The following is a 17,466-nucleotide window of genomic DNA, read 5'->3' on the forward strand; positions in this document are numbered from 1 at the left end:
GTAACACGTGAATTTCCCCGATGTGGGATGAATAAAGTGAATCTAATCTAATCTAATCTAATCTAATCTAATCTAATCTAATCTAATCTAATCTAATCTAATCTAATCTAATCTAAGAACCGGAACCCTGGAGGTTAGTTTGTGTTTCCACAGTCCTCCAGCAGGGGGCAGTACGCATGCCCAGTCCGCCATCTGCTAACCAGGGAGAGAAAGGGAAGAAGACGAGCTGCGGGTTTCCTGATTGGACAGCTGAGCTGTGGGAGCGAGTTCATCATCTTTACATCAGAATATTCGTAGCGGGGTTTTATCGCCCCAGTTGGAGTTGATCAGGTTGAGGAGGAAAGCTGGCTGTAGTGTGAGGAGCTTTAACTCCATTCTGCTGGAAAGACTCAGGTAAGTTTCACTAACTCGGCTAACTGAGCTGCTCGGCTAACTGTTAGTGCCTCAGTCCCAGACTTCTGGTGTTAATATTTAAAAATTTCACTTATTTGTTCCTTTACTTCATAAATTAATTTTAAAGAAATGAACTTGCACCATACAGAATTTGAGTGATTAAACAACAACAGCATGAGTGAAATGAGACATTAGTTTTTTTTGTAAAACACCAATCATGATCTTAAACTTTCTTCTATTTTATTCTGATCATGTCTGAGTTTACACAAAATAAATTTTCACCCAAAACAATTTTAGACATAAGTCACGTGCCATCATGATGTAGGGGGCGTGGCATGTCAACACTACATAGTCGTCACTTTTTTTTTATACTATCATGAGTAAACACAGCAGTTCACTTAGTGAATATAAAAATATTAATTGTAAATATTCTTATGCATGTTCTTTATAAAGAGTGAATATTAAGTATTAGATATGCTCTAACACAACAAAGATTCAAATTATGGAATATGCATATTAATAGAATGTATTTTATTCTATCCACATTCACTGGATATGAGCAATCGCGTACTCTGATTGGCTACTCTACTACTAGGCTATCAGCTCATATACCGTGAGTAGAGAAAAACAAAATGGCGGAGCGTGTTGCTGAACCAACCGAGGACTATATATATAAACTACTTGAAAGCAAAACCCAAAAAAAGCAACAAAATATAGAATGAAAGTATTTGGTGGGAAGAACATATCTTTTTTTTATTTTTCAATAATTATTATTATCGCATTTTTCACAAATTGCTGTCATTTTACCGGTTTGTTTACATTCTAAGCGGAAATGATTTCTTTGGGCATTTTGTATAAAACTTTTTAATTTATCGGACTTGCAAAAAATAAAAACAAGTGTTCTGTTTGTCAAAATTCAGTGAATGTGGATAGAATAAAAGTTATTTCACTCAATCTCATTGTACCTGGCTTATAGCCAATTCAGCACTACGCACCTCGTCAGCCATCCGCTCATGCATGACTCAATTTCATGGAATAACTGTTAATTATAATGGGATGTTCATCAGTGTAATGAACAGAGTAAATGTTTGCAGCAACATCGCTTAAAGAAATCAGACTGAGATGGGTTTCTCAAAAGCCTCTTAATGCTAAGAGCATCTTATCTAGGAGAGAGAGTGTTCATTGTGCTGCTCGCGCTACCATTTAATGATGATCTTTGTGCTACAATGCTTTTGGGAAACTTGGCACTGTTCATTGAGTCAGATTGGGTTTTCCAGTTATGAGATTTCTTTATAAATGATTATAAACTGAGACATGTCTGTTTGAAGCATTTTACTGTAATATTTAATTATTTTTAACTTATTAAATTGCTTATAATAACTTTTAATAGTATTACATAAATAACAATGGCCAGGAAATAAAATTTTACTTCGTCACTTTACCTAATTATCACACAAACTGTATCACAGTAAAAGTTTAATAGTGGTGCCCCAGACTAAAGAGAATATGGTAATGCATCAACCTGATTTTTGATGGCTTTGGCGACCATATGATGTCCATACGTATGGATGAACGTGTACCACCACAGGGAACTTGAACGTAAGTGCAAGACAACATATTTCATAAACACTTGACCACTGAACAATGAAATTTGTATCTTTATTTACATAAGATTGATGGGTTTTTATCCAGCACTTGCTTTTAATTTGATATATATATTTTTAAAGTAGGATTATTTATTAACATGTTTTATGGAAAATATTCACAACAGTTTTATATAAAACTAGTTAAGTTTTATTAGTCCACTCGCTTGTTGGACAATTGACGGTTTCTGTCATGTAAGGGCGCTAGATGGATGTAAGCGCAGGGAGAGTTTTATTGAAAGCGCACTAACGAACAGATCCAAAACACAGACAAAGGCAGAGTCGAAAAACAGGCAGTGATCGAGTGAGGCACAGACAGGATATCGGAGGTATTACAATACTCACAGTTCAAAAACACAAACTGGGTCAAAACCAGAAAAGTAATACACAATACAAGGCTTTCACAAAGTCTGTTACTGAAAGTCCTTATATGTATGTGCTGTGGTTGTGCTCTAATCAGGAACAGGTACATGGTAATTACTCCTAATGGTGGCTGTGCGCTCCGAGTGCCAACGCGTGTAGATGTGACAGATGTACCCAGAAAACTGTTTGACATATCAAGTCTGATATTGGATCGTAATGATATAGTAATGATGTAAAGTGAAAGCGCTGGTTCACTGCTGTCCACCAGGCACCCAGCAGAGTCACACCATAGTAAATGTCATCGTGGTGTTTTCTGGAGCATGGCATGCGGTGTCAAAGAAAGGAAATTTGTATTCGTAACTGCGACGTGTATCTCATTATTGGTGTCACTGTTACAAAACAATGCAGTAATTTATTGCCCTGAAATAGGCTACACGACACAACACAATTCGATGGTTCATATGCTATAATATTATTATTCTATTCAGGTTGATTTTGTGCGCTTGTAAATATTTTGCTCATACACTCATCAGGAGCTCCACTTTTAGGCACTGCCTAAATATCTATATTACATAACTTTGTCCATACTGATACCGCCAAGGAGGTTATGTTTTCGGTAGCATTGGTTTGTTGGTTTGTCTGTTAGCAACATTACGGAAAAAGTAATGAACGTATTGCTCTGAAATTTTTTCCAGAGGTGTGACTGGGCACAAGTAACAATCCATTAAATTTTGGCGGCGATCCGGATCACCTTCTGGATCCCGGATTTTTTTAAAGGATTCTTGGCGGAGGTCTGCGCTCTCCGTGTGCTTTTCTAGTTATTACTGATATAGTAAATTAATTTATCAGTGTTTTTATTTTAAAATAAATGCAAGTCAGTTCAATAATTTTAGCGAGTAAATTAATTTACCTGGAAGTATACACATTAGTAAATTATTACAAATATTTATTACTTTTATTTGATCCTGAGACAACTTTTCTAGCTTCCTCAAAATCACTTTCTTTTTTTTATATTAATTATAATAGAATCTATAATTCATTAATATGCTTGCTTCCTGATTGATTGATTTGATTGATCTGGATGGTGAAGTTTGTTGGGTAATATGTATATTTTTACTCCAATATTACATTACTTCTCGTGTGTGAAAGACAGACAGGAGGATTACACTGAGACTGATGTTCAGATTATTGACAGTGATGTTCACACTGAGTGTGCTGGTGACAGGAAGGAGTTGTGATTCTCTTTCTGAATCCCTGTGGTTTGTTTGTATGTATTTATTTATTTTTAAAGATTATAATTTACTTATGTAAGAACGTGTCATCCCCCCCCCCCCCCCCCCCCCCCCCCCCCCCCCCGCTTTACTGTCATGACTCTGTAGAGGACTGGTAATGGAGGCTGGACTGTGTTCTGTGTGTGAGACTCCACACACTCCTGCTGCCCAACACTTCCAGGTAACAGTGAGTGATGTGTGTAATGAACAAATAAAGACATCTTTGAATAACTTTCTGTCCAACACTTCAGTTTATGTAACTCAGCCATCTATAATACTACGCTTTTTATTTTAAGGTATTTGTAAAGGTTTCACATAGATGAATAATATACCTAGCCAAGGTTAGCCAGACCGCTAACGCAGGAAGCATGATGCTAGCATGATGTAAACCTTCCAGCTCTGTCAGCCTGCGGCCATTCAACAGCATTTTCATCAGGAGAGAGTCAGAAAATCAGAAACACCTTTTTAGAGTCCCGTTTCATAACAGGAGTAGATTGGCTGCAGTACTCATGGTGTATCCTTTCATGTTGTCTGAATTCTACAGGACTGTGTTTGTGTATTCACCTCTTCTACACACCTGTACACCCTCATCACTTCATATTAGGCCCTGGTCACATGACAGCTCGTGATGGGTTTATAATACTACTACTACTACTACTACTAATAATAATTTCAATTTATATAGCGCCTTTCTCAAAACCCAAGGTCGCTTTACAATTATAGGGAAAAAAAAGTCCACCAAATAAAGGTCAAGATGTCATTTCAATGGTGTAGCAGCCACAGTCTCACCAAAAGGCGCACGAAAACAAGTCCCACACTGCCAGCACAGCCACCGCGACGGCACCGGGCAACATCACTCAGAACACCACACCGTAGATTCACAAAGCGAGCACAGACGCACCGCCACACAGAGCACTGGTATGTCCCAAGCCGCCTGCACAGCCACCGTGATGCCACCAAGCACCATCGCTCGGAACATCACGCCAAGCTCTAAAGCCCCGCTGCACAGGGCGCTGGACAACCACGATATTAAAATGAGCAACGAGCTCCCTGCAGTCCATAGCTAGGAGCACAGGCATCACCCACAGCGAACCAAGGCCTGGAGGGAACCGACGCCCAAAACTGGGTCTGGAGCTACACCACAACTGGCAAACAAAAACACTCAAACGAAAACAGACATCAAACTACACAAACACAAAAAAGAGAAAATAAATAAAAGGCTCCAGTGAGAAGCGGCAGCCAGAATGCGCACAGCGTACTCTCAACCGGAAACGGAAATGCGGGTTTGTGAATACTTGCTGATGAAAAATTTGGTAATAAGGCCACCAATCGTGTAATGCACGGAGAATGTTGTTGTGGTTTTTTTTTTTTTGGATGTGTGTCTGCCTCATGAGTGGCCAGAAATGTTGTGAAAAATTTCAATGCACGCTTTGAAATTTAGTGGTGATGTTTTCGTTGGCAGACTAAGCAACGAATATTCGCAGATAGGTTTGGGAATACTTCCTGAAGCTCAGGGAACCATGCCACAGATTCTCAAACCTCTTGAGATGTATTTGTCTCGAATCCATGTCCCCGATGCTTGCGGGAGCCTCTTCAACACAGCAGTGAGGCACAGCCTAACTTTCCCCAAGACTTAAACAGTGCATTTGCTGTACATTCAGGGATCCACTGGCACGTGTTGTGCACGCTTTTGGGACCCAGTCATTATGGGAAACACCTGATGCTGATTTGAGCGCAATCAGCACGTGCATATAAGGATGCTGTTTTCACAGACTTTGTGAAGTATTCTGTCAGGTGTGTGGCGGTAGACGGCTGTAAGTGCAGGGAGAGTGTTTATTAGCAGGCGTGATCTTTACAAAAACAGACCGTGAGGCAAGGTCCGAGTAACAAAATGCAAACGAAACCAAAAGCAAAAGATTTAACCAGAGTCATAAACATGGCTAGAAACAAACCTGACCGTGATAATACAACCCCGATTCCAAAAGAGTTGGAACAAAGTACAAATTGTAAATAAAAACGGAATGCAATGATTTACAAATCTCAAACACTGATATTGTATTCACAATAGAACATAGACAACATATCAAATGTCGAAAGTGGGACATTTTTGAAATTTCATGACAGCAACACATCTCAAAGTTGGGGCAGAGGCAATAAGAGGCTGGAAAAGTTAAAGGTACAAAAAAGGAACAGCTGGAGGACCAAATTGCAACTCATTAGGTCAATTGGCAATAGGTCATTAACATGACTGGGTATAAAAAGAGCATCTTGGAGTGGCAGCGGCTCTCAGAAGTAAAGATGGGAAGAGGATCACCAATCCCCCTAATTCTGCGCCGACAAATAGTGGAGCAATATCAGAAAGGAGTTCGACAGTGTAAAATTGCAAAGAGTTTGAACATATCATCTACAGTGCATAATATCATCAAAAGATTCAGAGAATCTGGAAGAATCTCTGTGCGTAAGGGTCAAGGCCGGAAAACCATACTGGGTGCCCGTGATCTTCGGGCCCTTAGACGGCACTGCATCACATACAGGCATGCTTCTGTATTGGAAATCACAAAATGGGCTCAGGAATATTTCCAGAGAACATTATCTGTGAACACAATTCACTGTGCCATCTGCCGTTGCCAGCTAAAACTCTATAGTTCAAAGAAGAAGCCGTATCTAAACATGATCCAGAAGCGCAGACGTCTTCTCTGGGCCAAGGCTCATTTAAAATGGACTGTGGCAAAGTGGAAAACTGTTCTGTGGTCAGACGAATCAAAATTTGAAGTTCTTTATGGAAATCAGGGACGCTGTGTCATTCGGACTAAAGAGGAGAAGGACGACCCAAGTTGTTATCAGCACTCGGTTCAGAAGCCTGCATCTCTGATGGTATGGGGTTGCATTAGTGCGTGTGGCATGGGCAGCTTGCACATCTGGAAAGACACCATCAATGCTGAAAGGTATATCCAGGTTCTAGAGCAACATATGCTCCCATCCAGATGACGTCTCTTTCAGGGATGACCTTGCATTTTCCAACATGATAATGCCAAAGCACATACTGCATCAATTACAGCATCATGGCTGCATAGAAGAAGGGTCTGGGTACTGAACTGGCCAGCCTGCAGTCCAGATCTATCACCCATAGAAAACATTTGGCGCATCATAAAACGGAAGATATGACAAAAAAGACCTAAGACAGTTGAGCAACTAGAATCCTACATTAGACAAGAATGGGTTAACATTCCTATCCCTAAACTTGAGCAACTTGTCTCCTCAGTCCCCAGACGTTTACAGACTGTTGTAAAGAGAAAAGGGGATGTCTCACAGTGGTAAACATGGCCTTGTCCCAACTTTTTTGAAATGTGTTGTTGTCATGAAATTTAAAATCACCTAATTTTTCTCTTTAAATGATACATTTTCTCAGTTTAAACATTTGATATGTCATCTATGTTCTATTCTGAATAAAATATGGAATTTTGAAACTTCCACATCATCGCATTCCGTTTTTATTTACAATTTGTACTTTGTCCCAACTTTTTTGGAATCGGGGTTGTACTTTGCAAAGTGTCTTTGAAAACAGCGTCCTTATATGTGCGTGCTGATTGTGCTTAAATCCATATCAGTTGTTTCCCATAATGACTGGGTCCCAAGAGCATGCACAATGCACTCCGTGAGCAAGCGTGGCTGCTCGAGATGCGCCAGGCTCGAGCGTGCGAAGGCGTGACAGTCAAGTGCTCACCTGCTGTGTGACCACAACTTTTAGCTCACCCATGCATTGTGCTAACCCATCACGAGCTGTAGTGTGACCGTCGCTTTATCTGGCAAATAACTGAATATGGTCAGGTTCTGAGTATTGAGGGGACTAAGAAGTACTGTCACTATCATAGTCTCATCAGTGAACTAGACCTGTGCTTCGAGAGACTGTTCATCCTGCTGTAACATGGAAGAAAGTACCGGTAGTACTGTTAGTTCTTAAACACACAGCGATTTTTATATCAATAATGCTGATTTTTCTTTGTTACATAACTCTAATGTTCCCTTTTGAGTCTGGTGTCTCTCAGGGTCTCTTCCTTTCAGTGTCATCTCCGAGAGTTTTTCCTTGACACTGTAGCATCTTGGCTTGTTCATTATAGAAGGCTTGTTTATCGAGATCTATCAGCATCTGGATTTCTGCAAAGCTGAGAAGCTTGAATTGAATTACATTTCTGCTCTTTGATCATCAGCTTTCTGAAGATGTGCGAATGGAGGCTTTTATCACTTCTGGTGAAGGAATGTCAATCATCACTGTGGACAATCAGGATGGAGATTTCCTGAAAAATCCTCTAAAACGGGAAGAATCTGAAGATGAAGACTTTCTCTGTAAGATCAAAAATTAATGGAAAAATGTTACGATATCTTTGTACAAAGAAACATTTACATTCATGTGTGTGCGCGTGCATGTGTGTGTATTTATAGATATAATGCATACTGTGCAAGTCTTACATGCAACGAAATACTGTAGAGTTTAGATCTTTCTTATTCATGCTTGTTGTAGGGGGTGTGGCCATTAGGGTGTCTCATGAGCATAACATGACAGTAATCGTTTCTATTTATTTATTTATTTATTTATTGAGGTTTGCCACAATAAATACATAAATAACAAAAGTGGCAGGAGAAGAATACAGGGCAAAGCCCGAATTAACATTCAACCCCAAGGTTGATTCTGACGCATCCTTTTAGACATTATCTAGATTTTATTGTTCTGCTTTTGTTTATATACAGTGCCCTCCACAACTATTGGCACCCTTTGTAAAGATTAGAAGAAATCCACCTTTTGGTGAAGTCGCTTCATCTCATACTGGAAAAAAAAAAAAGAAATGAGAGAAATCCAACCTTTAATTGAAATAAATGTATTCAAAGAAAAACAAAGCTCTCGTCAAGAAATAATTATTTTCAACAAAAACACGTGCCACTATTATTGGAGCCCCTGCATTTAAAAATGGATAAAATACCTTTATTGTCACTGCACAGATGTACAACGAATTTAATTCATCATAGGAGAGCAAAGCTGCTGCGTACGTGTACACCGCCACTCTTGGGCACTTCAGCCCAAGGCCGTCCCATGTTAACCTCACATGTTTTAATACTTTTGTACAACCTCCCTTTGCCAGTAAAACGGCACTGAGTTTCCCCTATAACATTTTATAAGGTTGGAGATACGGAGCAGGGCATCTGAGACCATTCTTCTTTACACAGTCTCTCCAGATCGTCCAGGGTCCTCGGCCCGCTCTTGTGCTCTCTCCTCTTCAGCTTAGCCCACAGGTTTCCGAAGGGGTTCAAGTCACAGGGGACTGAGATGGCCAGGGCAGAAGCTTGATTCTGTGCTCAGTGATCCATTTTTGTGTCGATTTGGACATGCGCTTCAGATCATTATCCTGCTGGAAGAACCAATGATGACCCAGTTTTAGTTTCCTGGCAAATGCAGCTGTCCTGTCCTGATTTTGATTTTAAATGTCCTGATATTTCATGGAGTCCATGATGCCATGTACCCTAACAAGAGTTTCAGGGCCTTTAGAGGAGAAACAGCTCCAAAACATCACAAAACCTCCATCATATTTTACAGTTAGGATTGGGTTCTTTTCATTATCACAATCCTTCTTTTTACACCAAACCCACCTTGAGTGTTTATTGCCAGAAAGTTCCATTTTTGTTCCATTGGACCATAGAGCACGGTTCCAGTCAAAGTTGTAGCAGCGTTTCGCAAACTTCAGGGGCTTATGTTAGGGTTAACTGACAGAAAAGGCTTTTTTTTTTTTTTCCTCTGGCAAACCTTCCACATAATGGAGGTTGTGTCTGATGGTTGTTTTAGAGACTTGGAAATGAGCAATTCCAGCGTTATGGACGTGACACTTGAACTCAAAATGGCAACAAATGACCCAGTGCATGTTTTATTGTCTCCAGTATTTAAACAGGTGTTGCATATTTTAAGGCTGTACCATACTGGAGAAGTGATAGAATAAGAACAATCCCCATAGTACATCTAGGGCATGCCAGAAAATGCCAATAAAAGATGCGTTATGGATGTGACAGAAAAAGTATCACTTTTCTTGGGTGACTGTACATTTTTATCAAACTCTGTGAAATTGTAAACCTAATGTCGAAATGGAGATATCCATTTGATAGAGGGGTCCAAGGTGAATATTAAAAAATATTTTTTTAAATATTTTGTATTTCATGCAGAGTTTCGGAAGGAAAAGTCAGCGTTATGGATGTGACGAAATTCCGTTATGGATGTGACGCGTCTGAAATAGACATGGCATATGTTTAGAAAATCAGCAATTTAACCACCATAACCCTTTGAAAAACTCTCTAAATATCAGCTAAAACTATCAAAGTTCTTAAATAATATTTAGGATGGCTATTGTTTTGTGGATTTTAGCATACATTTCTGTGGCTTGTGGCAATAATATAGAATTGTACATGATCAAAGTTGATTTTACCTTGGGTTTTACATTATAAGAAAGAAAGACTGACAGTGACATATTAGGTTGGTTACAAATTGGTTCAACTTATTCACATCTGTAAAATACAGGCCTAGGTGATATCTCTGGGAGTGGTTTTGATGTATTACATGTTGCTTTATTTTTGCATGGTGAGGTTGACATTTACATGGAATTGCCAAAATCCCAAATTTTTACTTTTTTCTTGTATGCCGAGAAGCTGTTTTATCACACGTGCACTCAAGCACAGACTGAAGCACACAGTGAAATTCCTCTCTGCATTTAACCCAGGGGTGGGCAAACTTTTTGGCTCAGGGCCACATTGACTTTTGAAATTTGCCAGGCGGGCCGGGCCAACACCAAATTCATACATATCGAACATAAACCGGAAAAGCTTTAGTGTTATTGTAAGGCCTTCACTGACAGAGACCCAAATGCAGATCAGATTGACATTTATTTTAGTTCTCAGTCAACAAAGGCAGAGCAGAAAAATGTTTGCAGTTCAATAGATTTTCTGGATGGATCCAGTGCCAAGTAATACACACACACACGTGATAGTAAGAAAAGTAGCACACTTAATTCTTAAATTACATCTTTGAGCTGCCAGGATGAGTAGGATGCCAGTGTATTTGTATATTTGTATCATTTTATACATACAACTAAATTGCACATCATTAAATTGAACTAAATTACATATCAGTACATATCATTTTTGTACATTTCACTGAACTTGTAGATTTACACCTGAGTTTTTTTTTTTTTTTTTTTAACCATCCACTTCCAGCCTGCCAGTACAACCAACCACCATTAGTAGGAGAGGTACCACACCATTCCAAAATGTTTGCAGTTCAACAGTTTGGGTACCACACCATTCCAAAATGTTTGCAGTTCAACAGTTTGGGTACCACACCATTCCAAAATGTTTGCAGTTCAACAGTTTGGGCACCACACCATTCCAAAATGTTTGCAGTTCAACAGTTTGGGTACCACACCATTCCAAAATGTTTGCAGTTCAACAGTTTGGGTACCACACCATTCCAAAATGTTTGCAGTTCAACAGTTTGGGTACCACCCCATGCCAACATGTTTGCAGTTCAGTGGTTTGGCACTGGATCCATCCAGCCCACAAAATCAAACAAAATGGCTCAAGAAAGCAAAAAACTCCAAACTGGTTTTCAGGTTCAAAGTCACTCACTGAAATATTTCCAGTCCTCAAAAAATCAAAACACAGGTTCCAAACAGGTTTTCATATTCCAAAAGGCCACTCATAGATCAGAATAACCTCCACAGGCAAAAGTCCAGGAACAGATATAAGCAGAAGCAAGGTCAGCTGCTCATAATACACCTATAATAGCAGACAGGGACATAAATGAGGGGCAGAGCAGACACCCAAAAGCACACGGTACTTAAAAACAAACACCAGCACTACAGCAGCCACCCACGACCACCAAAATTACTAAGAGTTATACTTTTTATATTATTGTCTGTAAACATGTGACTACCATCTTATTACAGCTCCAACATAGTTTTAAAAAGAGAAAGTGTTAATACTCACATTTCACTCCGCAACCGCTGAGCTGTATTCGTCCGTGCTTGCGCTGACTGGGTGTTAGCATAATTAGCATGCTTGGAGGAAAAGTGCCGTTTGATGTTATATTCCTTTAAAACTGCAACGGTTTCTTTGCAAATAAGGCATACAGCCTTTGATCGGACTTCAGCAAAAAAATATTTAGTTGTCCATTCTTTATTGAACACCCTGAACTCACTGTCCACTTTTCTTTTTTTAGGACCACTCATTGTAAAGTTTTATCCTGTGTTCTCGAGATCATCAGTGGCACGGGCGCCAGAATGACTTCCATGGCACGCGCTGCACCACTCTGCAAATGTAATATCGTGTGAATACGACTGACTGGAAAGACGGATCTCTAGAACACCTGTCTACGTGATAACACTGACACTTATAGTTTATAGATCTGCTCAATCGTGTTTATATGATTGTCTTCTGCGGGCCGGATTAAAAACGCCAACGGGCCGGATGTGGCCCGCGGGCCGTAGTTTGCCCACCTCTGATTTAACCCATCTGAAGCAGTAAATCTATACATGCGTGCGCACACACGTGAACAATGAGCACACACATACCCAGAGCAGTGGGCAGCTATCCTACAGCGCCCAGGGAGCAGTTGGCGGGGGTTAAGTGCCTTGCTCAAGGGCACTTCTTCAGCCCAACCTCAGGCCATGGCTGCCCCATGTTAACCTAACCATGTGCCTTTGGACTGTGGGGGAAACCAGAGCACCTGGAGGAAATCCACGCAGACATGGGGAGAACACAAAAAGTCTTACTCACAGACTTTTAATTCACGAACAGTGATCTTTGGGGATTTTTTTTTTTTTTGCCTCTTACCGTCCTCCTCACTGTCTGTGGGGGCAAAATAAACTTGGGTCCTGTTCCAGGCGAGTTTGTAACAGTTTCAGTTGGTGTCCACTTTATTGCCCCTACAGTAGAAATGGACATTTCCAGTCAAGTAGCTATTTTTTAACAACCATTCCTTGACTTATGAAGGTCAACGCACTTCTCCCTCATTTGGTTTGTGTGTTCTCTTATCTTTCCCATGTTGATGGATGACTAAAGGAATTTGGCCTCTGTGGCACCTCATATTTGTTCCCCAGTTAATCAGGAAGTCATGGACTACAGCTCGAAAGTTCCTACACGCTCCAATCAACTCAAACATGCTTCAGTTACATTGTGTTCACTATAATTTCCAGGGAGCCAGTAATAGTGGCACATGTGTTCATGTGTTTTTGTTGAAAAATAATTATTTCTTGATTAGGGATTTGTTTTTCGCAGAATAAATGTATTTCTATAAAAGATTGGCTCCCCCCCCCAAAAAAAAAAGTGAGATGAAGCTACTTCACCAAAAGGTGGAAATAATAATATATATATTTTTTTAAATAAGCCTTTTTTTTTTAAATTAATCTTTACAATGGGTGCCAATAATTGTGGAGGGCACTGCATATAGGACCAGTCAAAGTTTGTACACCCCTCCTCATTCATAGGTTTTCCTGTATTTTGACTATTTTCTACACTGTAGAACAATGCTGAAGACATCAAAACTATGAAATAACATCTGGAATTATGTGGTAAACAAAAAGTGTTGAAAACAAAACGTTTCATATTTTAGATTCTTCAGCGTAGCCAGTGCTTACCTTGATGCCGCTTTGCACGCTATTGGCGTTATCTTAACCAGCTTCATGAGGTAGTCACCTGGAATGCTTTTTAATTAACAGGTGCCTCATCAAAAGTTAATTAGTGCAATTTCTTGTTTTCTTAATGTGTTTGAGATCAAACAGTAAATCATAATACAGTAAATAGCCCTATTATACAACTGTAGTAATCCATATTATGTCAAAGTGCTCAGCTACGTAAAGAGAAACGACATTCATCATTAAGACATGAAGTGCCTTCTTTATTTTCAGTAATTAAAATAAACATTGAATTAGAAGGTGTGTCCAAACTTTTAAGTGTGTGTGTTGGGTAGAATTTTAATCAGTATGATGAGAGAACAATCTGATAATACACTGTGACACCACAACAGTCCTAAGATGAAGGGTTACTTTTCATCCTTTTTTTTTTTTGTGTATTGCAATTAAAGTTTTCTTCTGAATATTTTTAAATGTAAATTGTGGCTTTTCAGATGAAGGTACATCGAACTCTGTGAGCTGTGTCACCCTTGTTGATTATCCAGATGGAGAATTCCAGATGAAGTGTCCAAAAAAAGAGGAACCCAGAGATGATGATTACCTCTGTAAGACTTTATGGAGCTTTAGACCAAGTGTTAAAGACCCCGTCCACACGTAGCCGGGTATCTGCTAAATCGAAGATATTTTTCTACGTTTTGGCCTGTCATCCACATGAAAACACATCAAAAACGAATATTTAAAAAAACTCCGGGCAAAGTGAAGATTTTTGAAAACTCCGTGTATGCCTTTTCGTGTGGACAGAGATAACCGGAGGTTTGCGTTTTAGAACGTCACAATCTGCGCCAAAAAAATGACGACAAATCTGCCCTGACGTCAAACGTGCGACCTTTGTTTACTGCAGAAGCCAGATTAAGCATGGACTTAAGCTAGCCGCACACCACGGCGATCCACGCGGTACCGAACCGACCCATTTCAGAGCCGACTCCCGACAGGGCACGCACATATCCCCCGACTGTTGACGAGTGCAGTCGCGATTGAAGCGACACGTGACAACTTAATAGCTTTGTGATTGGCTATTGGATATAGTTACTGTTAAATCCAACACTTGAAGATGCTACAGGATGAATTACAAATGACACAACATGGAATATGTAGCGCACTATCTAGGCTGCATGAGCTATTATTTCCAACCTTAAATAGTGCACTTATATAGGGGAGTTAAAGCGATTTGGAATTCAGCCACACAACTTGAGCAGAGTGGCTTTCCAGCCCACTGTGTCTATGGATAAAGCTTCAGTCTATGGAATTACAGTATATACCTGCATTAGGTGCTACCAACACGTATTTCTCGCGCTAGAAATTGTGTTTAATGATGTCACATGTTATATACGAAAGATATGATTGGCTATTGCTAAAGAGTAATGGATCGGAGTAGTGCCTTGAAAGCGTTAATTATTGTGCAGGTGCTATTTACATGTTTAATTTTAGAAGCCCAACTACTGCTCCAAGAGCACAGGCGATGTGATTAGGGGGTCGGATTTGGGGAAATAATGCCATCTACAGGTTTGGAATGCTTATGAATGTGATTGAAAACGCAGATGTTCGGTTATGTGTGGAAGGGATTTTTTTCGAAGACGAGGTGGTGTGGATAAAACATTTTTATAAACGGAGGGGGGGGAAAATGTTCAGTTTTAAAAATACCCGGCTACGTGTGTACATGAACTTAGACTTTTGGCATCCAGGGACCCCTTTAACTATGAAATAAACTCTATAGACCTCCACAGTACAGATTTATTTTATGAGCATTATTGTCTCCAGTAAAATTCTGGCTATTTATTAGACTATTTATTAGAATCAAAGAGGTTTTTATTCCTGAATGTTAAATTAATAGAATTCAGGTTGGTTTACAAATTATTTGCTTTTGAGTGACTTTAAGGTTTGGATTAAAGCAGTCAGTTCATACAGGGTAATCTAAGAAATAACTATAAAGAACTCAATAATAAACATAATGCTGATGGTGGGTTTTGACTCTACTGTAACTAAATAAAAAAAAAAATCACAGACTTCACTGAGAGAACTGCTGATTTTGACTCAAAATTGCTCCTTAATCTCATCAGTGAAACAATTAATGTATAATTCCTGAGTGATTTAGGTGTATGGGAGTAAAACCTGCTAAAACACCGAGCTCTTGAGCTGCTGTGACTGTCCATAATAATTCCTTTTCTTTGTTGCCTGCTCTCCTTCCAGACTGTGAGGATTGCAGATCGTTCTTCATCAACAAGTGTGAGGTTCACGGTCCGGCTCTCTTCATCCCTGATGCTGCTATTTCCCTGGGAGTCCCAGACCGAGCCAGGCAAACACTTCCACCTGGTCTAAAGGTCCATGAGTCCGGTATTCCTGATGCAGGTCTGGGAGTGTTCAATATGGGAGAGACTGTTCCAGTTGGTGCGCACTTCGGCCCTTATCAGGGAGACTTGGTAGATTGTGAGGAAGCTATGAACAGTGGCTACTCCTGGGTGGTTAGTTATTTATCTAATTATACATTTATTAAAAATATTAAATGTTGCCTTGGAGTTGAATTCTTCTCTCTTAGCGCTTAACCTGCTAGAAATGCTTTCACCCGAGTTTCCATATGTAACGAGACACAGCCTATTGTTGTTGTGAGTACAAAACTTATATACACACACAATTGTGCTTGAAAGTTTGTGAACCCTTTAGAATTTTCTATATTTCTGCATAAATATGCCCTAAAACATCATAACATTTTCACATAAGTCCTAAAAGTAGATAAAAAGAACCCAGTTAAACAAATGAGACAAAAATTATTATCTTTGGTCATTTATTTATTGAGGAAAATGATCCAATATTACATACTGTATCTGTGAGTGGCAAAAGTATGTGAACCTCTAGGATTAGCAGTTAATTTGAAGGTGAAATTAGAGTCGGGTGTTTTCAATCAATGGGATGATAATCAGGTGTGAGTGGGCACCCTGTTTTATTTAAAGAACAGGGGTCTATCAAAGTCTGATCTTCACAACACATGTTTGTGGAAGTGTATTATGGCACAAACAAAGGAGATTTCGGAGGACCTCAGAAAAAGCGTTGTTGATGCTCATCGGGCTGGAAAAGGTGACAAAACCATCTCTAAAGAGTTTGGACTCCACCAATCCACAGTCAGACAGATTGTGTACAAATGGAGGAAATTCAAGACCATTGTTACCCTCTCCAGGAGTGGTCAACCAACAAAGATCACTCCAAGAGCAAGGCGTGTAATAGTCGGCGAGGTCACAAAGGACCCCAGGGTAACTTCTAAGCAACTGAAGGCCTCTCTCACATTGGCTAATGTTCATGAGTCCACCATCAGGAGAATACTGAACAACGGTGTGCATGGCAGGGTTGCAAGGAGAAAGCCACTGCTCTCCAAAAAGAACACTGCTGCTCATCTGCGGTTTGCTAAAGATCATGTGGACAAGCCAGAAGGCTATTGGAAAAATGTTTTGTGGAAGGATGTGACCAAAATAGAACATTTTGGTTTGAATAAGAAGTGTTATGTTTGGAGAAAGGAAAACACTGCATTCCAGCATAAGAACCTTATCCCATCTGTGAAACATGGTGGTGGTAGTATCATGGTTTGGGCCTGTTTTGCTGCATCTGGGCCAGGATGGTTTCCCATCATTGATGGAACAATGAATTCTGAATTATATCAGTGAATTGTAAAGGAAAATGTCAGGACATCTGTCCATGAACTGAGGCTACATCCACACGACAACGGCAATGAGATTGTTTGTTTGTTAAATATCGCGTCCACATGGGCAACGGATCAGTAAAATATCAGGTTCATATGGCAACGCAATGCTTGCTGAAAACGATGCAATACACATGCTACACCACTACGTGCGCTGTAAGACGGTCCCATCGGAGACACCAGAACAATAGAAGTAGATGCATGCGCATAAACCCCTTCTTCTGTAGCATCAGCCACATAAAGTTTTGATTATTAATCAGTAGCGTAAAACGAAAGACGCGGAAAGAGGAATGAATGGGGGTAGATGGAAGCCGGTACGCCAACATTCTGATATCCTCCAGAATTCTTTAATGGTCCGGAATAAATTGAATGCTACACGTTGATGGATT

At 39.9% G+C, this 17,466-nt stretch overlaps 1 protein-coding gene across 1 annotated transcript in view; it reads left to right on the forward strand.

Moving 5' to 3' along the window:
• The first annotated feature begins 217 nt into the window (after nucleotides 1-217).
• Nucleotides 218-17,466, forward strand: part of LOC132899350 (zinc finger protein 883-like) — a 78,758-nt gene continuing 61,509 nt past the window's right edge. Inside the window, exons 1-5 of the mRNA XM_060941143.1 lie at nucleotides 218-393; nucleotides 3,779-3,851; nucleotides 7,879-8,014; nucleotides 13,827-13,937; nucleotides 15,580-15,851. Coding sequence (XP_060797126.1) covers nucleotides 3,789-3,851; nucleotides 7,879-8,014; nucleotides 13,827-13,937; nucleotides 15,580-15,851 — 582 coding nt within the window. The 5' untranslated portion in view covers nucleotides 218-393; nucleotides 3,779-3,788. The remainder of the gene's footprint in view (nucleotides 394-3,778; nucleotides 3,852-7,878; nucleotides 8,015-13,826; nucleotides 13,938-15,579; nucleotides 15,852-17,466) is intronic.

Source organism: Neoarius graeffei, chromosome 15 (genome assembly GCF_027579695.1).
Source record: "Neoarius graeffei isolate fNeoGra1 chromosome 15, fNeoGra1.pri, whole genome shotgun sequence".
Lineage (NCBI taxonomy): Eukaryota > Metazoa > Chordata > Actinopteri > Siluriformes > Ariidae > Neoarius > Neoarius graeffei.